General features: G+C 34.2%; 2 protein-coding genes across 2 annotated transcripts; one reads left to right on the top strand and one right to left on the bottom strand.

The window, feature by feature from the left end:
• The first annotated feature begins 14,829 nt into the window (after positions 1–14,829).
• LOC132640401 (endoglucanase 12-like) lies at positions 14,830–21,467 on the top strand. Its single transcript, XM_060356986.1, has 6 exons — positions 14,830–15,024; positions 15,947–16,360; positions 17,360–17,446; positions 18,897–19,052; positions 19,939–20,223; positions 21,048–21,467. Exons 1-6 carry the CDS (start codon positions 14,830–14,832, stop codon positions 21,366–21,368), a joined length of 1,458 nt encoding a protein of 485 aa, XP_060212969.1. The 3' UTR covers positions 21,369–21,467.
• Positions 21,468–22,746: 1,279 nt separating this feature from the next.
• Positions 22,747–24,113, bottom strand: LOC132640402 (em protein H5-like). Its single transcript, XM_060356987.1, has 2 exons — positions 23,906–24,113; positions 22,747–23,117 (listed from the first exon to the last, which is right to left on the bottom strand). Exons 1-2 carry the CDS (start codon positions 24,021–24,023, stop codon positions 22,954–22,956), a joined length of 282 nt encoding a protein of 93 aa, XP_060212970.1. The 5' UTR covers positions 24,024–24,113; the 3' UTR covers positions 22,747–22,953.
• Positions 24,114–25,068: the final 955 nt, after the last annotated feature.

Here is a 25,068-nt window from a genome sequence, read left to right on the forward strand (position 1 = left end):
CTTTGTACGGCAAGCTCGCAAGTTTCTGGACCTACTCGAGGCATGGTTATTACCTTGTTGGGATTTGAGCATTGAGATTTTTCAAGAAACGAACAAGACTTTTTGATTCGGCATGCTAATATGCCCATTCTCGGCGTAACCCGCAATAATATTCTCGTGGATCTGAGTATTTCATGCTGCAAAAATTATCATTACGCTCTATAATAAGGTGGGGTTTCAAATCATCTAGTTTGAAATCATTGTTATCGAGAAAACTTTTTTCACTGGAATAGCTGCTATGATTTGAACTATCATCACCACTTCTATTCGAATCACTGGAAGGAATAAAGACCAATCTACATTTCTACTACTCGACATTGAATATGTTGTAGTCTAATAACAAATGAAAGGCTACTTATATAGTTGCGAACCCCCAAGTACCCTCGGGGTGGTCATTATGACCCTACCTACTTATTTTATTATAAAAAAATACTAATCTTCATCGGACATCTCACAGTTTGAATCCCACTTGGATCTGAATCTTACGTAATCATATTGACCATATTCTACCCTTAGACAACGTATCTCTTCGCGAAAACGGTTATAAGAAAAATTCAACACTTGTGGAGTGTCACGAGGTATTGACATAACACATTTTTTTGGGCGTTTAAGCCCTAATGACCTTAAGTTTTGTTCCAGTGCTGCAGTCTCCCTGACATGCCAATCCCAGTCCTCTCTCATTGTATTATTGTATTGTCGATTGAATCTGTTGTTCGGGTTATTTGAGTATTTAAAATCATCATCTAGTTCCCATGTCATATCCATTGCTTTGAATATGTCTGCTGGGGTAAACATGTAATAGAACCAATATCAGCAAATTGGGTATAGAATGACATGATAACTGGTTTTAATGTGAATGCTAGTTGTTCATCAATCATGCTATATACTACTCCTTGATTTGACAACACTAACTTATATTGCGCAACATTTAAATGCGCAAAATATGAGTTTTTAGAATGACATGCTTGATTTGACAACACCATTCTGCATTATTTGACCGTTTTTTATGACACTAACTTATATTGCGCAATATTTAAATGCGCAATATATGAGCCATAGATGACATGCTTGATTGGACAAAATCATGCTCCATTATTTGACCTTTTTTTATGACACTAACTTATATTGCGCAACATTTAAATGCGCAATATATGAGCCATAGATGACATGCTTGATTTGACAACACCATGCTCCATTACTTGACCGCTTTTTATGACATACTATGCTTGATTTGACAACACAATGCTGCATTATTGACTGCTTTTGATGACACACTGTCACGACCCAACCGGAGGGCCATGACGGGTACCCGAAGCTAGCCTACCGAGCACCACCTAACATGCTTCTTCCAATCTTATCTCGGTGGACCACATATCTAACTCTCAATTAGCACGACTTGAACGAGTATAAATTCTCAAAATAAAACTCATTTACACGATAACCATCAACTTCATCTCATGTACATATATATATATATATATACAAGCCCACAAGGCTACAAAAATGATATACAAGATGTACACTAGTGGGGTTATGAAACTTCTAACTATCCACACATGTCTACGAGCCTCTATATAGAGTACTGAAAATCTTACGGACAGGACAAGACCTCGCCATGCCCCAAATATATACACAAAAAGAGAATACCAATAGACTGCGGCTCTGAAGTAAGTGGAGCGCTCCTGAATTCTCCGCTGACAAAGCTCCTAGGGATCAGATCCGTCTCCCTATCTACCTGCGGGCATGAACGCAACGTCCACAAGAAAGGACGTCAGTACGAATAATGTACTGAGTATGTAAGGCATGAATAACAATATAATCAAGACATAAAGGAACATGAGATAACTTGTGTCTCTGACTGCCTCTTAAGGCGGATACCATGCATGCTTAACTTTAGAAAAATAAACATTCTCATACACACACACACACACACACACACACACACACACATATATATATATATATATATATATATATATATATATATATATATATATATATATATATATATATATATACCGCTGCGGAACGTGCCCGATCCATATGTCATCATTAGCCCGCGTTCGGGCCTCTCGCGTCCGGGGTAATCATCTCACACCGCCCACTAGTGGTGTTGCCCGGCCATATAGGCACGGTGTTATTATCATCATCCATAAGACGCCCACCGTAGTGGTGCTACCCGGCCATATAGGCACGGTGTAAGAGAAAACATACATATATACAAAGCATGCATGAGAGCCCAATTAAAAGATGCCACTGTATCGAAGTGACATAAGATCGGTGACCTCCGATTCACATTATGGAACAATCATCATCGCTATATCTCACCTCGAAGGAACAAGTAACATGAGATGAGATCAACAACAATGAGTGAAATCAAGAAAATCATGAAATAAGCTTAATAATCTCATAATAGCATCTAAAACACACGCTTTGGAATCTCTAGAATAGGATCATCATCATCATCATTATCATCATAGAAAACATCTATCTATAGCATCATAGGGATTTTGAGAATCATGAACTTCTAGCTTTTTAGGAATAAGGATGATATGGATAGCATATATGGGAACATAACATAAGAATCATGCCTTTTGAAAGAAAAGGTTAGCCTTACATAGCTTCACGTCTTCTTAACGACTAAACGTTTTCCTCCAAAGCTCGCAACTCTATATTCAAAAGGATTCGTACTAAAGTTAGGTTATTGAAAACATGCTTAAGTTAAAACTAGAGCAACAAAAGGGCTAACGGAATTTGGGCAGCACTTCCCCTATTTCATCAACTTCCACCATATAACAAAACAACTCCCAAAAAACAATAACAACATCTATAATATCGCAATCAAGAAGTTATATTCAATTTAATCCCAAGTTTAATCAAAATCCCCTTTTTGAATTCACCTCATAGTCATCCTCCTCATTACAACATTCATGGCTTCTCCACTTTAATTCTTTTCCTTTCTAAGGGGTCACTAAACCTTTACATCAATCCAACCATATAAATAAGATGAAGGACATACCTTATAATCAAGGAACTTCGCCTCACTCAACTCCCTCCAAGATCAAGTCCACCCCAACTTTGAAAGGAATCAAGAACAATCACTTTCCTTAGATTACCTTGGGGTTTTGATGTTGATTCTCTCTTTGGATGATATGGAAAGGTGTGGAGTTCTTGGGAACCTTCAATAACTCTTTGGAAGTCTCTAGAGAGGTGTAAATAAGTGTGGGAAGTTGGAAATGAAGTTAGGGTCGTTTGGGATTTAAAAGGTTGGCAAATTTTGCACCCCGACTCAATTGGCGGAGAGTATCCGACCTAGCACACTAAGTGTGCGGCCGCACACTCTCTCCACCACTTATGGGTGGTGTTGGCCAGTGATTACTCCTAAAATGGGGAGTTGGCATCCAGTGTGTGGCTCAGCACACTCAATCTGCGACCGCACACTGCCTCCTTTTCTCCGTTTTCGCGTAATCGTGTTCTCTTCGATTCGTTTGACCTCCAATCCTTATGGAACCTTGTTGGCACTTGTATAAAACTTCATTAACCATCCAAGGGGATATATATATCTTCCTCAAAGTGATGCTAAGCAATGTATAACTCAAATGATACGAAAGTTTCCCAAAACATAACTCAAACTCAACTTTCTCTGACGAACTTACTTCCATTGTCTCATATGGCTTTGGAACCTTAAAGTATACTCTTAGGATTACCAAATACCTTTCTTAACCTTAAAATAGCTTCATTTATACTTTAGTCTTAAGTTAAACTATTCATAATACGAATAACACGAAATTTCCAAGGTGTAACACACACTATGCTTGATTTGACAACACCATGCTCCATTAGTTGACCATTTTTTATGACACTAACTTATATTGCGCAACATTTAAATGAGCAATATATGAGACATAGATGACATGCTTGATTTGACAACACCATGCTCCATTATATGACCGCTTTTTATGACACTAACTTATATTGCGCAACATTTAAATGCACAATATATGAGCCATAGATGACCTGTTTGATTTGACAACACCATGCTCCATTATTTGATCGCTTTTTATGACACACTATGCTTGATTTGACAACACAATGCTGCATTATTTGACTGCCTTTTATGACACTAACTATTGCGCAACATTTAAATGCGCAATATATGAGCCATAGATGACATGCTTGATTTGACAACATGCTGCATTATTTGACCGCTTTTTATGATACACTATGCTTGATTTGATAACATAATGTTGCATTATTTCAGGAATCTTATCCTATTGCGCAGTGTTTTCATGCCCAAAAGTATTGCGCAGTGTTTTCATGCGCAGTAGGGGTTAATCCCACGTTTTTTAAATGTTCACTTTTGCGCTCAACTTTTTTCTATTTAATATGAAAGTTTGATGAGTAAAAACTCATCCATTTCATAAGTTTATGTCTTTTAAGTTCTTGAAAAAAACCAAACTTCAGAGAAAAAATATCTTCTTCTCCTTCAACTGTTAAGGTTTCTCTATTTTGGGATGAAGATATACTTGATGAAAATAATACCGTTTGTTATAGTATCAAACCACAAGCCCATGTAAAGTTTCCAACAACATTGAATTACAAAACATTAATCAGTTACTTACACAAAAAAAATGAAAACTAATCCCACTCAGTATGTATTATCTATAATAGGCAGATATCCACACACTGTTTCACAAGGTTTAGTGTTTTATGGTGTGTGGAATATCAATGATGATGACTCTTTGAGGGAGTATTTGAGGGCGTCTGAAGAATATAGGGATGTCGCCACTTATGTTCTTGAAATGTATATTGAAAAGATACCTCAAGAAGTCCCTTAAGTCCAGCCTACTCATGATAACACTTATAGGGACTTTAGTTCTTATGGATACATTTTGAGTGGTCAAGTGCCGCTGGAAACTCTAAACCAGCAATTTAATAAAACTTACACTGAAAATTGATAAATATCCATTTTTAAGTTATCATTTTGTGTACTAGCACGTGTTTATTTTATTTATTGGTAAATATCCATTTTTGGTATCTTTGTAGGGGTTATACACTTGATATGAGTAATATTGGGCAAAACTCTCACTCCAGTGGAGTTGATCTTTCTCCAAACCAATAATTTAATAAACTTACGGTGAAAATTATTCATAAAACTCGCCAGTGGTACCAAATGTTGAGTTTGGGCAATCCTCTCAGTTCGGTGGAGTTGATCTTTCTCCAAACCATGATAATATAGATCAATATCGATAGGTTCATCACCTTGATATTAAATAATCCATATATATATGATCTTGGTATTTAAAATATGTTACTTTTCGTGTAGGAAGAGGCCTTTCTTAGATGGTGGTGATTGTCCAAATTATTGTGAGACATCATCAACTGATAGCGAACCAAGTAATGCAGAAGTAACCGATGATGATGATGATGACTAAGACGTTGATGTTCAATCTGGTATGCAGCAAGAAAATTAGTAGAAATGATGCGAAGTCCGATGCCAGAAAACTCAAATCCCGAAAGCCCAATGCAGTGGCATTCTGACAATATTCCATATCTTGACAATCTTCAAGGTCGTGCTGATGCCTTTGACTTCACCAGAGAAGATGATCAAAGTCACCAAAAAATGTGGAAAGAACCGAGAGATCTTATAAAAGATGATTGCTACCTTGAAAAAAGCATGATGTTCGAATAAAAAAAGGCATTGCAAAGGGCAGTCAAAATTTGTAGTTAAAAGGAAATGAAGGAGTATAGGGTTGATGATTCAACCATAAAAATATGGAGACTAGTTTGTAGATGACAGTATCAAGGTTGTCAATAGATGCTTCGGGGAATTGTTAAGCCCGATGATATGTAGGCCATCACAAAATTCCACCAACGTCACACTTGTGCTATGGGAGAGAATCGAGCAAATCATTTTAATTTAGATATAAATATGATTGCTCAAGTGCTACTTAAAGACGTTGTCGAAACCCCAAGGTAACCTATTCAACGTAGTTCATTATAATTCTTACATCAATTAAATTATCATTGCTAAATGTTGTTTGTTTAAACTTGTGCAGGATCCCCATCAAATATTGCATTAGAAAAGTTAAGACAGTATCTCATAAAACGATAAGCAAGAGAAAAGAATATCTCGAGCGTAGGCGTGCGTTTGAGATGATTTATAGAAATTGGGAGGGCTCTTTCCAGATGTTGCCGAGGTATATGGTAGCTCTACAAAAATTCAATCCTGGTACTGTTGTAGAGTAGAGGCTTCTGCCCGGTAATATTTTCAACTTTGTGTTTTGAACATTCAAACCATGTATTGATCGTTTTGCTCACTGTCGGCTAGTCATATCCATAGATGGCACGCATGTATATGGTGTATACGACATCAAGCTACTGATTGCAGTAGGAATAGATGCCAATGGGTCGATATTCCCTCTTGCTTTCGCAATTGCCGCTAACGAGAGTAACGAGACATAGGGGATGTTTTTGACACATTTGAGGCGGTATATTATTAAGGATCATATGGGCATATGCATGCTATCTGATCGACATCAAGGCATATTGCACAATATGTCTACTTTGGAGGGGTAGTAGCCTCCCTTTGCTTACCATTGCTATTGTTTAAGGCACATTAAGGCAAATTTTCAAACAAAGTTTGAAAACAGCACACTCTACAAATTGATGTGGGCGGTTGTGATGGAGCATCAACAAAAAGAATGACTTGTAAGGATGGAGATAATTAAGGCAGTGAGTCCAGAACCTTTTCCTAGTTTAAGAAAATCGAAGTTGAAAAATGGACATTACATGCTGATGAAGGCAGGAGATAGGGGATGCTTACAACGAACAGCTCGGAGTCATTCAATGGTTTGCAAAAATCTACTCGGGGACTACCCATTACTGCAATAGTGAGAATGGATTTCATGCAAGTTGTGGGGGCGGTTTGTGATAAGAACAAAGTATGCCAAAGCCATATTAGCAGAGGGTAGGAGATGAATGCCAAAACCTAAAAAAATGATGGAGCATAACAGGAAAAAACGTGAGTTGCACAAGATGACCACGTATAACCATGCTGAACGTGTGTATGAAATCAGGACAAGTTATTACAAAGGTCGGGGAGGAAACTTACATACCGTTTATGAGGGCGCGAGAATGTGTAGTTGTGGTAAGTGGCAAACATGCCATCAAGTATTTTGAGGCAATGGGAAAAACGATATCAAGTTATGTGGCATCGGAATACAGCGTCAAAAGTTACCTTAACTCGTATGTCGGCCACTTCTATCCACTTGGTGATCAAGCTTATTGGCCAAACGAACCATTTTCAATGGTTGCTAACAAGGAGTATGTCCGTAAAATTCGTGTTAACGCACGAACTCGGATTCACAATCAAATGGATGTCAATGATAGGACATACTCTCGCAGGTGCTCTACATGTATGGAGTTTGGCCATGATAAGCGTTTGTGTAGCCTACGAGGCTGTGGTAGTGCAAGTACCTCTTGTAGTGGAAGAGCGTCTCGTACTTGAAGTATTGTTTTAAATATTTTGCTATTGTAAAGAATGACGTATTATTTGTTTATTGCAATGAATTATTTTGAACCTCTCATACTGGATGAATTATTTTTTAATACAATGTTTATTTTTATACATTCGAAATAAAGTAATGCCTTGACTACTAAATAATAAAACACTTAAATCAACACCTTATAAAACCAAACACTTAAACCTAAAGATAACAAGATTCAAACAAACAAAACTTACTTCGGGGCACTTTACAACCCTAAAATGATTATCCAAATGTTTAGGTATACTTGATGTAATGAGCCGGCATTATTGTTCGCAAAAAAAGATATCAAGTTTTATATAAAATATTGATATTTCGGAGTTTTAAAACATGACTAATCTTTGGTCAAAGTATGAAAAACACGTGAATTTGAGAACATTAAGATTGTATAAAAAAAAATAAAAAAAGGAGTCATTTAAGTTGCGAACGGTCATTTAAGTTGCGGACGGTGCCGAGTGAAAGGTCGTCAGTCAACGGATAATCAAGATCTGCTTGCTGCGGGGTATCCTTCTTGGGCTGCTGGATAAATGTCTGGTTTGTTTAAAAACAAATTCTAGAAAATCGTCAGTAGTATATATTTAGATTCTTTTTGGACCAAGTGATTGTTTCCAAAGGTAATACTACCTCCATTTCAATTTAGGTGTCTTATTTTTTATTTATTTTTTTGTTAAAAAAAAGGTTTTTTTCTATATTTAATATGTTGACAATTCAAACATCTTACATGACAAGTATAAAATCATAAGATTCAAATGACATTTTACTACATTACACACATATTTAATTCAGGACCACAAAATTCAAAAGTCTCTTTTCATTCCTTAAACTTTGTGCACAATCAAACTAAGACACCTAAATTGAAATGGAGAGAATAAAAAATATTTTTGATTTTCTATAGAAACTTGTTGGATGGTCTTGGTCCCAGAGAACGCAAAGAGTAGGTTCAAAATCAACGTATTATCAAGATTAAAATATCTTTTCAACTAGATTACCAAAAAGAAAAAATCAACTAGATGTGGCATATATGGATCTTTTTCTACTTATCGTGCTTTATCTTTAGTTAAATCTGCATTGATTTAAAAAAAAATTATAGCTCATTTGAAATATCTTTCTTTCATGTAATTTAAGGTCTACCTTGTCCTTTTTTAACACACTCACTCATCCCAGTTTCACACCTACGACTAGTGTATTTGTAGGCAGGGCCGGATCCACCCTTTAGGGTGGGGGTGGCATGGCACCCCCTAGATTGATAAATTTTTTATATATATATGTTGCAATTTGCTTAAATTAGGTTAAATATTTGATCCTGCCCCCAGTCGTAAATTAGACAAAGGTGTCATGGCTGGTAGACACAAATTTGAATCTATCTTGAACATTTCTGACTCCCGTTTTTCTTGTGCTTTTTAGTTCCTTTGTACCAGTAATTCCCTTTTCGGCTCTCTCAATTTTCTCCTTATCTTTTTATTATTTATATTGTCTTTCCACTATTCTATTATTTTATTTGTAATCTCTAGCGAGAACACACAAATAGAAACTTCAATATCTCTTAAATTAAGCATTTTTCTTAATCTCAAATCTGTGAGTACTTAAATCGAAAAACTTGGGTCTCAATGGGAATTTTGGATTGAGATCAAAATTCAATGTATTTTTATTTTTTATAATTTCTTTTGTTTATTACTCCCTCGTCCATGTTTACTTCTCTGTATTTGACTTGGGACACTCTTAATAAGCAATAAATAAAATGTGAAATGAATTGGAGTACTTAATAATAAGGGTAAAATAGGTATAAAATGGTAAATTATGTCTTGGTTTTTCAAACTATACAGCTTACAAGTAAAAGTGGACATATATTTTTAGTATAGTGGACAAATAAAAATGGACCAAGGGAGCGTGTTATAAAAAATTGTGTTATTCTATAATTGTTAAATTCAATTTAAATCACTTTACAACTTAAATTGTAATGGAAATTTCACAAGCATTGTGTCACGACCCAACCCCGTAGGCCGTGACTAGTGCCCGTGCTGGACACCCAAACGTACCCAATAACCCAAACGAGCATATTTGCAGAATATATCAATATAAAAGTCAATTGGTGCTACCAGATATTGCAGGTGAACAGATATAGCACGTGGAAGCCGATAATGCCGTCACAGATCATAGTAACCCAAAACATATACAGAACCCACACAAGTATGTCTACAGACCTCTACAGAACATAAAAGAATCATAAGACGGGACAGGGCCCCGTCGTACCCCTGAATAATGTACATATATACGATAGCAGAAGACTGTACCAAAATATGGGCTCCGGATAAAGGAGCGCTCCAAAATAGCAGAATAAAGTCCTAAGCGGGCGGATCAGCAAACTTGTCGTCTGTACCTGCGCGGCATGAAAACGCAGCCCCCGAAGAAAGGGGGTCAGTGCGAAATATGTACTGAATATGTAAAGCCTGAATCACAGAATCAAAATCGTAACCGGTACAGAACGTACAGAAAAATGAGTGTAAAATCCAAAGTATCAAATGCATATTTTCAAAACATACAGAGTGTATACAGAAACATATGCCATATCATATCCGGCCCCTGCCAAGGGACTCGGCAGACAAAACGTGGCCACCATCCCGACGCTGGTGCCACAATACAGAAGGATCAGAATAGGGGTATAACCCCGTAACGTAGCATATCATATCAGATGGCCATAACAGATCATATCATATCATATCAGAATATGTGTACATGGCACAGCATACTCCACAACCCATGTACATGTATACCTGCCCCCTCACATCGAGGCACGGCGAACAATGCAAAGGAATACGCTTGACAACATATCCTGGCCCGGGCTCAGTGTGGGAAACATTGAGGCATCCACGAATGGAGTAGTGAGAAACTAAATGCAATAAAAATACCATATATATTTCCAGAGACTCAATGAAGCATATCGAATGACAGATCAAATCAATGAAATCGAACGGAGTCATAGTAAGTGAAATTCGAATGTCAAAATGGGTTACGGAAGCATAATCTTTCTGAGATCGTTCCCAAGTTCCAAAACAATTCATAAGGCTTAATGAAATATTAAAACAATTTTTATTTAGTAGTTAAAAGAGTAGTTAGAATATTTCTTAAAAAAAATGCTCGAAGACAAGTCATAAACACGTAAAGGGTAAAATCGGAAATTGTGGCCCACCTCGGGACAAGCAAAGAGGTGGGCTCAAATTACGCATATTAAGCTTATGGGGTCACCTACCAAGGTCTTAGGGACATTCCATAACTTTCTAAGCAGTTTGGGGAAGTTTGCATAATTTTTCAACAAAGCATACTTAAAGGGTTCAATCCTATTGAATGAAAAAGTGACAATTTCAAGTGCGGATTCCGATGAGCAGAATATTTCCCGAGGCTCGAATCCGATCCTAGTACACCTAGGACATGCCAAAAGAAGAATCGGGATAGCTTTACATACCTTGTATGCTCTTTACGCCTTTCCAAATTCAATTCCCGTTTCGCCCAAAATCTGCAATTGGTCACATTTACCAATTCTCAATTTCCAATCTTTAAGTATTCAGTCTTTATTCATAATTGCCTACAGAAATTTGGGCAGCATCTCCCCTATACATATAGCATCCCCGAGAATTCAACTCGGCCAAAACAATCAACAACAACCCAACAACAACAATCAATATAGGACACAATATAACACAACTAGTCTTCTTTCCGACATAATGCAAGAACTCTCATTCCGACTTCCCATTTCCAAACCAATCTCAATGTTTTCATATTCATTATTAATCTAGATTATCACAATATAATTTGGAAGCATTTCACATCATTTCCACAAAATATTCACAAGATATACAAAATATACAAACTTTCCACCAAGGTCATAATTCACCCAAAACTTCAAATATTCAACCTACATATCCATAACATACTTCCATCTTCCAATTTCATCAACCATAATCATAATTCACATCTTAACAACTTCATTTCCATAATATCACAAAATCATTCTAAAGTGACATAATCTTCTACATTCCAACTTCAACCAAAATTCATTCAACTTTCATTCCCAATATAATTTTCACCATAACCACAACTAGAATACAACATAAAATTCAACTCATATATGTATACAACATATATACACTCATGGCTACATATATATATATATATACATACCCACTTTGCAAACTTCCTTATTTCCATAATTTCTACTCATTTCCACATACCACAACATAAACAAACCTTCATAACATAAGAAAAAGGAATTGATTCTTACCTTTTTCTACAAACTTCTTCACTTGAACAAGTTGTCAACTTGAAGAAATAAGTGCTCCTTCTTCCAAAACAACTACACCAAGTTGTAGAGGACACTTAATTTAGTAGGAATTCAACAAGAAAATAATTTTAGAGGCAAGATTTTGAGGGGTGATTTTCCTATGGCCAAACCCGAAATGGCCTTATTTTTGCTCTTCTTTGTGTTTTGTTCTTGGTTCTTGAAGTTTCTAATGAATAAATAATGCATATATGGCCCCTTATATTAATTTGGCACATGGAAATTAATCAATTTGGTGGGCTTGGACCAGGTATGGCCGGCCACCCTCTCACCTTGGGCCTAAATTTTTCTTTTCATTTTTTTGGGCCAACTCGGTTGGTCCCGAGTTGGGCCTAGCCCACTGACTTTTCGACCTTAAAACGTCCATATCTCCTTGTACCGACGTCACCTTGGAACCCACGACCTATGGATGGAAAGCTAATTCAATTATCTACAACTTCTATTTCTTGGTATTTTTCCAAATTCCAAACTTATAATACCGTTTTTTCCCCCCAAAGTCAGGTTACCCGAAAACGTTTTCTTAAAAATATTCGTTTGGAGGACTTCCACTTTGATTTGGCCCAAGGGTCCTTCTTGAGTTGTGTTTAACTTCACATATGTGATTCATATAATTTGTCACATGTCCCAAAAAAATCTTGACGTGTGGGCCCCACCTCAACTTACAATTAATCCGACGTTCAAAAATACGGGATGTAACACATTGCTTAGAAAAAACATGAAATTTATGATTTATTTTTGAGAATTTGTAGTTTATCTAATTCTACATTTACTTATGGGGTGTAATTACCTATTGAAGAGTTTTTCTATTATTTTTCTTAGTTTGATTAGTGTAATTCACTTATTGAAGATGTTATTTTACTTGTGCAAGTTCATTTTAGTATACATAAAAGATGCAAGCCCCTTGGTGAAAATGTTGATTTTACTTTATTGTTAATGGGTGTGATTCCTTGTTTAAGATGTTAATTATGTTCATTTCTTGATTTTCGAGATGTAATTTTCATATTTGCAAATAAAAAAAGGCCTATTAAGTTGACCCGAATAAACTAAAAAGAGATGGATCCGACTCAACACGTTCCTAACAAGATATACATTGAAAAAAGTTATAACACCCGACACCTTCAAATCCTAGATCCGCCTCTGTTTGTAGGTCGATGAAAAACATAACCTAGCGATCTTAAACGATCTTCTCTCATTTTATTCTCAATTGCGTGCTACATGCACCTTCTAATGAATGCGTTTTTTTTTTTTTTTTTTTAAATCTTATCTAATCTTGTATGATAGACATTAACATCTTAGGATTATTTTCAGGCTAGCTAGCTGAATTTTTTTCTTCATCCGATGTTCGATACCAGTTTTGGGTCTGACTAATTGAAATTCGCGCCTTAAAATTTCACTTAGAGGATAAAGGGCTTCCACAAAAAACGACTTTATTCTCGATACTCGAATTCATAATCTTAAATGAAAAAAAAATACTTTTTTATCACTTAATGCAACCTTTAGTGGTAGGCTTCCTTGATCCAATAACACATCATGACTCAAACATCTCAAATGGTGAAAACACCTTATCACATGTATGGTCTCTTTTATAAATTCACATGGCTTGCAACAATTACTAATTTTGTCTAGTAAAGTTCCCCGAATACTAGTCAAAATCTAATACTACTAGTATTTCTTTCTGATAACTCTATTTTCCGAGTAGCTTTTTGAAAATCACTTATGGGACCTAAAACTTATTAGAACAACAATATACCCAGTGTAATTTCACAAGTGCAGTCTAGATGTACGCAGACCTTACTTCTACCTTTGTGGGTAGAGAAGTTGTTTCCGATAGACCCAGTTTAAAAGAAACATAGTCAATGGAGGATTGCAAGAAAAATAAGACAGCAAAATATCAAGAAAATCTTTTCAAAACCAATACGTTGTTCTTATTGGAAGTTGTGCCATGTTCTATTTCTCGTCTTTTCTCTTTCCTCTAAAGTTCCATTATAGGAAAAACTTGTATTTTTACGCCAAACAACTAAATATGGCGCATGTTGTTTGTATGATTAAACTTTTATAGTTAAATTTTTTGTATTTCACATTTGATGTTACTTAAATTTTGTAAACTATTTATCCAATTTAATTTTATACTTCGTGTAAATATAGTACTTCCTCCGTCTCAATTTATGTGATATAGTTTGACTGGGCACGGAGTTTAAGAAATAAAAGAAGATTTTTGAATCTTGTGATCTAAAACAAGCCAAAAATATTTATGTGGTTATAAATCATCTCGTTAGGCGTAAAAAGTAAAATTTAAAGTTAAATTGTTGACAAATAAGGAAATGCATCATTTTTCTTTCTGGGACGGACTAAAAATGAAAGTGTATCACATAAAGTGGGACAGAGGGATCGGAGTAGTATTATGTGTTTTATTGTAAAGTATGAATAACAAATGCCAAATGTTAGACTATAACACTAGAAATATAATGATATATAATCAAGAAGCGAATAAGAAAATACTTAAATCACGCTCGCTTCGACTTGTTATCGTCCTCAATCCTAGAGTTAAATGGAATAATTTTGATTTGATATAAACAAGTGTAGATACATTTTTTTTTCTTTTCAAATTGCTAATCTCTGATTTTTTTTCCTTCAATAATTTAGATTTTGGTGGACAATGATTATCTTTCCATTTTCCCTCTTCATTATTACGGTATATACAGGATCTGCCAAATTCTCTCCATTTCTACATAAATTACTAAGTTACAAAAGGACAAACGACAATAGTTGTCTTAAATTAAGGTCATCAATCAGAAAAGAAAATATAAACTCTCCATATACACAAGCTGCTTTTGTCATGCAAGACCCTCAAACCATATAAGGGAAAACTCATAAACCAAAATCTTTCTCTTGTATAACAAATTCATAATCATGTCTTCAAAAAAACATTTTGTGCTTGGCTTTTGCCTTGTGATTTTATTTGTAAATGCAGCTTCAATAGATTATGGAACAGCACTTACTAAATCTTTATTGTATTATGAAGCACAAAGATCAGGAAAATTGCCTCCTAATCAACGTGTGCAATGGCATGGAGACTCAGCCCTTAAAGATGGCAAAGACGAAGGGGTATATATATTCAAGCTCTCTAAACTTTTTTTTTTTTTCATTTTATTGGGGTGAACGTCCGACGGGTTTAAGATTTAAATTTTATTGGTTCGAGTTGGAAACTGCCACATCTCACTTGATCTACTGAGTTCTAAATCTATTAGTAGTATTTATATTTTTTTTAAAGTAAATCTTCTAACATATATATGTATATACACAATCTCTTCAATCAAAGTTGTTTGATTCGAATGAACTCATAAGGTGTACACTAGGTCTGGCCTCAGTAAAATATAGGGTATGCTCATTCATCTCGTAAAAAGCAAGGTCGGGCAGGCATGTTCCTTCATATGAGGATGAAAGGCAAATCTAGAATCAATAGTCAATAGGTTCAAAATACATGCATGATGCACACAAGCATAATTATTTTTTTTTTTTTTTTTTTTTTGCGCACAAATAAACACGTGGTATAATAGGTCCAACTGAATTTATTGTTTTCGACTCGTTCCATAAGTACATTATCCCAAAAAATATATGTTTGTATGTGATTCATATATAAGCACAATTAATAACAACTATATATGTCTTACTTCTAAATAAATCATAGTCGGCTATCAAAAATGTGGATCCAAGATTTTGATTTGATGAGTTCAGTCTTTAGGTTATAAATAGTGAACTCATTTAATGTTTGAAGTTACGAGTTCAAAATCTATTATTTAGTAAAATTCTAATGATTTTCCACATACTTCTAATACTTCTATACTGTGTTCGAAAATAATGGATTTATATAAACCCATTACTTATATCGCCCATCACTCTCTATCGACGATGTGAATTCTCGTTGAGCATGTACTCCTAAATGATTTCATAACTATATACAATCAAAAAAAATTGTTTAAAAGGAAACTTTTTGATTCCCATCAGTATTTTTCCTATTTCCAATTAGATTGACTTGACAGGAGGATACTACGACGCTGGAGACAACGTGAAATTCGGATTTCCAATGGCATTCACAGTAACAATGCTATCATGGAGCGTAATCGAATTCGAGCACCAACTAAACTCCAAAAACGAACTGAAAAATGCACTGAATGCAATCAAATGGGGCACTGATTATTTCATAAAAGCACATAAAGAGCCTCATGTTTTATACGGCGAAATCGGAGATGGAAATTCTGATCATCAGTGTTGGGAAAGGCCTGAAGATATGACAACTCCGAGGAATGCTTATAAAATTGATGAACAACATCCTGGCTCCGACCTTGCTGGTGAAACGGCCGCAGCACTGGCTGCTGCGGCCATTGCTTTTAGCAGGTCAGACCCAGGTTATTCGAAGCAGCTTCTTACTCATGCCAAAGAGGTGACAACTAAGCTCTTACTAATATTCGAATTTAAGATATATGCACTGATCTGTAATCTAAGGGTTATTCGCAGCAGCTTCTTACTCATGCCAAAGAGGTGACAACTAAGGTCTTACTAGTATTCGAATTTAAGTTATATGCACTGATCTGTAACCTAGTTACTATCACGTTACTTACTATTATTGTTTACCCTTGTTTAATATAATGATTTAAAGTTATATATAGTGATGTTGTAAGAGATATTTACATAATCAGTATAACGTAATAACAAATGAATTTTTAAGATAAGCATTAATGGTAATGGTGGAGCCAGAAATTTTAACAAAGGGATTCACAAAACACTGTACTATAGAAGTTCTCTTTATACATAGAGGAATCAACAAGTTAGATATTATAGTAATTTTTTGCCTATATGTGCAGTGCAATTTTTTGATGAAGGAGTTTTGAATCTTGTAAAATGATAACTGATCTGCTATAAGGAATATAACTTTTGTACTGACATTACATGTAACTTAATTTCTAACCTAAATAATAATCAAATTGAAATAAAGGATGCTCCTTTTTCAGATTCTGACCCAAAAATAAGGAATTAGTTTTTGGTAGTTTATTTATGATTGTGGAAATTGGTAAGGTAACAAATAGGAGTAATAACAAAACAACTTTTCTTTAGGAAAAACAGCTCAGCAATTTCTTTTTGGGGTTTCCCGCTGTTTTTGTTTTAAAATTTGTTTGCAAAAAAAAAGAAGAAGGATATTTTTCAAAAATAATTGCTCCAAGATACATTTTCCCAATTAAATCAGCATAAATTATTATAACAGTAGTCGTAATCTTAATATCTGTGTAAACTTAAACTGATTGAGCTTGTTGCTTTTCATATACGTAAGAAAGATGAAAGGTTTAATTAATTATTTTCATTAAAATTATAACTGATCAGTGTTGTTATGTGACGACCTATTTGTGAGTCAAATGGAATTGATTCATTGTGCAATTTTTTGCAGTTATTTGATTTTGCTAAAAAGTTCCCAGGCGAGTACCAAACTAGCATTTCTGTGGCAGGTCAATTCTACAGTAGCTCCGGTTATGAGGTAAAATTAATGCATACTACTCCTCAATCTCAATTTATATGGCGTTGTTTGACTTGACATACAATTTAATAAAGAAAATAAGGCTTTTGAAATAAATGATCTAAAACAAATTATAAATATTTGTACGGCTATAAAGTATTTCATTAAGGGACAAATAAAAAAATTAAAGTTAAATTATTTTTAAATAAAAAATAATGACATTTTTTAAGATAGACTAAAAAGGAAACTATGTTAAATAAGTGATATCAAGTGTCAGTAACTACGTTCTAAACTTAACTTTTGCACATAACTAGTGATTTTAAAAAAAATACATAATTTAAACTAAAGCTATTTGCTTCCGTCAAATCCATACGCCGGCTTCTAGCTCCACCCCTGAATTATAACAATTGAGGAAAATGGCTATTTTTAAAAAGTGATCTACTCTTGAGAAGCCAATGAGATATCTATGAAAAGTTTTCTCTTCACATGCCATGCTACCACCTTGGAAAATTTATTGTGCTTCCCTTTTTTTTTTTTTTTTTTAGTATATATTCAATTCAAAGTTGCTACATTTTACATCCGAGAAATTCAAAATTTTAAGTGTCATCAAAGTAGACCCTGAATAGGGTTGTGCAAAAATCGGTTTAACCGATAAAATTGAAGGAAAAAAATATTATTGATTTACCGATATAGAGTTATTGAGTTAATGATTTTTATACGATTTTGTAATTTTTTTTATTGGACTACCAGTTCGATTATGATTTTTACATTTTTATTAACGGATAATCAGTAACCCAATAAGAATATAAGGTCTTATTAAAATTATATTTTTAAGTATATTTCAGTGATATATCTTTGTGAAGATGCAGGAGGCCAAACCAGTTATGTTTGAAAACTTTGTTGGTCCAGTTTATCGGTTAACCGATTTTTGCACAGCTCTAGATTCAGGGTCTACTTGTGTAAAGCACCAACAACTCCATGCTATGTGGTTTTTAATTCAAAAAACAAAAAAAAAAACTTTTCGAAGTATCCTAAATTTCATCTTTAGTTATCAGTTTTTTAATTTAAAACTTTTTTTTTAAGGCCAAATATTTTCTTTCAAGGTAGTTCGGAGTTTAACTGAATTATTAAGAAGAAATTGAAAAATTGGATAATGAAACGGAAGAATATCTTAAAGAATTTTGATTTGTGTATAATAGAATTAATTTTTGAATTAATGAAAAACAGAAAATAAGAAGAGAGGAAAAGGGTTTAAAAATTAATGAAAAACAGAAAATGAGAAAAAAGAGGAAAAGAGGAGAGAGAAATTGAAGAGGACGAAAAAGAAAGAGGGTGAGAGGATAAAGTGGTGGGCCCTCCATTATAATTTAATTAAATAGTCTCTCACACACCATGTCATACATATGCCTCTCCCATGATAAAAAATTTCGATATCTATATGTTTTCCCCTTCTAAATTGGGCTTGAAACAGGATGAACTATTGTGGGCTGCTGTTTGGTTGCTAAAAGCCACACAAGACAAAAGATACCTGGATTACATCAATGATAAATCCACAAGTTCTGGAGGCACCAGATCCATGTTTTCATGGGATGACAAATATGTTGGTGCTCAACTCCTCATTGCCAAGGTAATCAATTAACTGTTCTCTTGAGTCTATTACTGATCTTTTATACTATTGTTAAGTGATGTTTTATAACTTTAGTAGATATAATATTTATCAAGTTGAATGATCATTTGAAAATTTTAGTTAGAGGTTCAAGAAAATACTAAAATACAACATCTCGAATTTGAACCTATAATCTAAAGAAAATTTTGAACCTTACCTATTAGACTAGAGTTTTCGTTATGTCGAGTGGATTCGACATTAATAATTTACATAAGAGTTTTTGACACTCTTGATCATGCCCAAGCTTACAATCGAAATAGTTCATGTTTTTCACTATTTCAGCCCTTACCCGCATTGGCCCATATTGTATATAATTTGAAAACTAGATCAATTCTCTATTTCCCTTCTTCAACCCAGACACCTCCTGATTGTTTGTTTACAGATTAATTTGTTATTGTGTCTAGAGCTCAAATCATGGTTGTTCTTGTTTTGTTTTGTGAGATTCAGGTGATAAAAATAATATTAGAAAGGAAACTCGCTATTATTGGACAAGCTTGAATTATTGTATGTACTGTTTCTCGTACGTTTCAGCAACATCTAATAGTTTTGGCTTAAATTCTGTGTTGTTGCAAAAAAATCAATTTTAATATATACTACAAATTATAAATGTAGAACACAGCAACTCCAAAATTCTAAAATCCAGACCCCATAAATCCCGAATCTGTCTCTGATCATTTGCTCATTATAATTCTCCAATGAAGGATATTCAATTGAACTATATATCTTCATTAACTTTATTCTGCCCCTAATCGTGACTATATAAAAGTTAAACTCCCCTCAAAATGGTCGGTAATTAATACACATTATCAATCGTTTGTTTCCATTATATTCATGCAACGAATTACAGGATCTGCTGGAGAAGAAATTTCCAGGGAAGGAGAGTTCGTTGAGTGAATACAAGAAAAATGCAGAGGAATTCATATGCAACTGTATCCAAAAAGGAAACAGCAATGTAAAGAAGAGTAGTGGAGGACTATTATGGTGGCAACGTTGGAATAATCTTCAATATGTCACAACTGCAACATTTGTCATAACCAGTTATGCAGATACATTATCTGCCACTAAAAATTCTTTGCAATGCACTAGTGGAAAGGTGGAACCTTTGCAACTAATCACGTTCGTCAAATCCCAGGTACACACATGTGCATACTTTAATTATCCCAAAACCCAATTAACACGGTCCAAACATTAAACACATGGTATTGTTTGGTATGATGGAAGTCATTTTCTTTATGTTTGATTAGTTGAGTTGAAAATATTTTTTGAAATCGAATATATTTTAAAATTTATAGAAATATTAGGAAATTGGAAGTGTTTTTCAAAAAAAAAAAAAAAAAGAGTACCACTAAAAGATTGATAACGATTTCAAAGTGTTGGTTGGAGCAAGTGATATGAAATTATTGTTTAAATAAGAGTTAGAAAAATAGTTGTGCACAGGAAGTCATTTTCGCCATTTTTTATGAAAAATATTTTGTTTGAAATTTAAACCTTTTTTTGATAATCAAGCACCAAAAGTTAATCTCTTCTCGCGAATTAAAAGATTTTTCCGTGAAAATGAATTTCATCGTTCCAAATTATATTTCTATATTTTTTTTCATTATCAACAAATATAAAAGAATACTAATAGCCATCAACATGTACTGCAAAAACAGATTTACAACCTCTCTATCTCCACGAGGTGGGTGTAAGGGTCTGCGTACACTCTACCCTCTCCATACCCTATCTATGGAAATACACCGAATATTATATTGTTGATGTACTATAAAACCAATTTACAATGTCAAGTCATTTTTACATATTGTAGTAAGTAATGGACGTTATTTTCGAGATTACAATCTCACTTTTTATAGAGAGTTATCTATAAATATCTTTTGAATAACTTGGCGTAGAAATGTCTTTACTACACTGTAGGTGTATCCTTCACTAAGAACTTTCCAATTTTTATTATTATATTAGGTGGATTATATACTTGGTGAAAACCCAAGAAAAATGAGTTACATGGTAGGTTTTGGTACAAATTACCCAAAGAAGATTCATCACAGAGGAGCATCAATTGTGTCAATTAAGAAAGACCGTACTCCAGTGGGCTGCCATGAAGGTTTTACTCTATGGTTCGATAAAAATGCAGCAAATCCAAATGTTTTAGATGGTGCAATTGTTGGTGGACCTGATCTTAGTGATAATTATAATGATGACAGAAATAACTTTCAGCAAGCTGAAGCTGCCACAGCTAATACAGCACCATTAGTTGGAGTTTTAGCCCGATTAGCTAGCTAAACAAATCTTTTCAGATAGAGATTAATTAGTATTTTTTTTTTTATAAGTACACGAAGCTCACTTTTGTGGTTTTCAAATATAATCGGTGATAGTCTCATAGAAAAGCATAATACTATTACTTTATTTTAGAAGAAATGAAATACTATTACTTTATTTTAGAAGAAATGAACCATGATTTTTCAGATTATTCAGCCTCGATTAATATTGTGTGGTTTTTTGAGTTGTCACAAAGGAACTATTAAGGATTTGATAAAATGTCTTGTACGCTTTGGTATAGAAGCTGACATGGCGTGTAACCGTTAATTTATTTATTTTTTAAGTATTATCAATTGATTAGGATCTGTTTATATCATGAAAACTCATAAGGCAACATACCGTTTCAAATTGTTAATAGTATCCTTATATTATTGTTAGATTGTTAGATTGTTAGATTGATATTAACATATTGGAGCCCACCTAACATATTGAAGCCCACCTATGACCTAACCCTTCGATAAATATAATCTCTTAAAAGTAATGGAAAAGGGTGGGGAAAAAAATCAAATACTAGCAAATTGTATGCTTGGATTTGATGGGAAACAAATCTTTATTTATACAAAATAAATTTAATATTATAATAATTTACATTAATATTTTACTTTTAAAAATAGTACTAGTAACAAAAAAACTCCCATAATATATAATAGTAACATCTTCATGGAACATTAATGTATACCAATTCTATTTCTCTTCTTTCTTCTTAACTTCTAGCTCAGGTTCTGTGTTCAACTCAAAAGGTACATATACATACATAACAAACCGAATTTACTAGAAAATATAATGTACAATACACACTAAACAAGGGACCACATATTCAACATCCTTTTTTAGACATAGGTTAAAAGACCTAACACTAAAGTATTTAGTCGTATCAACTTCTCGTTCATCAAGTTTTGGTTTTGTACTTAAACTCGTCAATTGGAACACCTTCCTCCTGAGGAGGCTCCCCACCTGAAGCGCCGCTTGAGCTGAACCCGCCTTCCTTTTTCGTAATATAAAAGGGACAGCGTACCGTTTGGTACACGAGATAAGGTGGGATATCCGAGATTAAATTTGAATAAAATTTATACATTATTTGGTTAAAGGTATAAATTTATCCGGAAAGAATTTATATTTGCTTAGATATAAATTTTATCCCAAACTTAATCCTGAATAACCCATCTTATATTCCCATCACTTGATATTAATGATATTAAGGTGGGATAAATTAGTCCTGCACTTATTATCCCAAGACTATAATCCCGATATAACTTAATATAATCCTAATATAACTTAATCCGCGACCACTGTGGTGCTAAAAAAACAACCGTACAATACCTATACAAAATCAAGCTCCGTCTTGGATAAAATCTGCGGATATATATTCAAACTCACAGCATACATAAACATAACAAACCGAATTAGAAGCTATAATAATACACTACACGCGAAACAGAGAGACTAACATATTCAACATCCTGCTTTGTTTTTCTAGACATATAGGTTAAAACTAAAGACCTAGCACTAAATTAAAGTATATTTAGTACTAGTATCAACAGCTCGTTCATCAAGTTTTGGTTTTGTACTTAGACTCGTCAATTGGAACACCCTCCTCTTGGGCACGCTCTCCACCTGAAGCGCCGCTTGAGCTGAAGCCGCCTTTGCGTCCCATCTCTTGATACCCTTCTTCTCCTATCTGCTCCTTCCTCGTCTGCCCGCCTCGGCTCCTCCCTAATGAGTCACAAGTAATTCAAGAGACTAATCGACTTTGTTAACATATACGTCTAAGAAACGAATAAAACTTAAAACTTATAATTTTAAATATGTCATAGCATAAGATAAGTATGAACGTTGACGTACATTGGTCCAACTATAAACGTGTCTAACGTTTATGTGTTCTATAAAGCCTTTTGAAAATCATGATAGGATTAATTTCACATATGGTGAATTAGTGACTTTTAAGTAATTCAAGAGAAAAGTGTCACAAGCACGAATTGACTTTGTTAACATATACGTATAAGAAACGGAAAAAATTTATAACTTTAAACATGTCATAGCGGAAAATGATTGGATTAATTTCACATATGGTGAATTGGTGACTTTATTTTACTATACGTAAAAAGTTAAAGTACTAAATTAATTTTTGTAACGTAAAAAAACACAACTTGTTTTCATAACATAAATCATTCAACTTCATCCAAATTTCATAAATTATTATTACACTATTCTTTTTTATACAAATAATTATTTAGCTCTGCCTAAGCATCACAAAAATTACCCCATAATTTTTCTTAACCATAAAATCTTTCACTTCCATTTAAATAGCAAATAAATGAGCCTTCGGCCCCTTTCTTCGTCCATCGTAGGGGGTTGCCACCCCCAGCAGCCCCGACAATCTATCACGCCCATAAACATAACAAAAAGGTAATTAGTCTGTAGTAATTTACTGAAACACACAACACAAGAGTATAAAGTTTGTAAAAAATTTATAACTCATATATGACTAATTTGGGGCTTACCCTCAGCAAGGTGTTCCTGAGCTTCAAGACTTTTGCCACCTGTCCCACCAGGAACTACCGTCTCTCCTTCCCTTGCCTTCCTGTCCAGCTCAGCTCTTTCCTGCTGCCTTGTTGTCATTTTTCTTTTTCCCAACAAAAAAAGTAGTAGAAGTAGTATATGTAGACTCAAATTTCATCAGTTAAAACTTGGTTGAGAAATATTTTTTGATGATCTTTGGCTGGTTGTTCGTTTTATAGAAGGGGGATTGGGAGAGTATTATATATCCATGTTGACACGTGGAGATTGACATGGCTATTTGGGGATAGCTCTCACACAACACCTCAGCAATGGAAATTACACGTGGAGATAGACCTCAGGGAGAATAGTTTAAGATTTTAATTTTAGGAATTCGATTTTTTTTTTTAATTTATAGGTCTTTTAATTTGTTAGTAAATTCATACCTAATACAGTTAATTTAAGTAATATATGCAGACTCAAATCTCAGCTAAAATCTTTTTAGTTGTTCATTTTTGATATATAGAGAGAGCTTGAGAGAGTATTATGTAGGGAAAAGGATCAAAAAAATATTCCTTTACTTTGGAAAAAGGGCTAAAAATATCCTCCGAATTTATTTTGGGTTAAAAATACCCCTCACATCCTTAAAGTTTTCAAATATACCCCTGTCTTGAGGGAAATTATCCCCCAAAATAACCCAAAATTATTTTTTAAACTCGTTCCATCATTTAAACTCAACTCAACTAAATAATAACCCATAAGGTATTGAGGGAATAAGGGGATCTTATGGGCTATTATTTAGTTGGGTCAAGTTTAAATGATGGAGCGGGTTTAAAAAATGATTTGGGTTATTTTGGGGGATAATTCCTTTTAAGACAGGGGTATATTTGAAAACTTTAAGGATGGGAGGGGTATTTTTCACCTAAAATAAGTTCGGAGGATATTTTTAGCCCTTTTTTCAAAATAGATGGGTATTTTTGACCCTTTTCCCTATTATGTATATCCATATTGACACGTGGAGAGTGACATGGCTATTTGGGAATAACTCCACAGAACAGCTCATCAATGGGAATGACACGTGGCAGCAAGGTGACAATTTATTTACACGCTGTCACGGAGAAGCTTAGCTGAATCATACAAGTACAAAAAGGTTTTCCTTATCTGGATT

Source organism: Lycium barbarum, chromosome 5, assembly GCF_019175385.1.
Source record: "Lycium barbarum isolate Lr01 chromosome 5, ASM1917538v2, whole genome shotgun sequence".
Taxonomy (NCBI): domain Eukaryota; kingdom Viridiplantae; phylum Streptophyta; class Magnoliopsida; order Solanales; family Solanaceae; genus Lycium; species Lycium barbarum.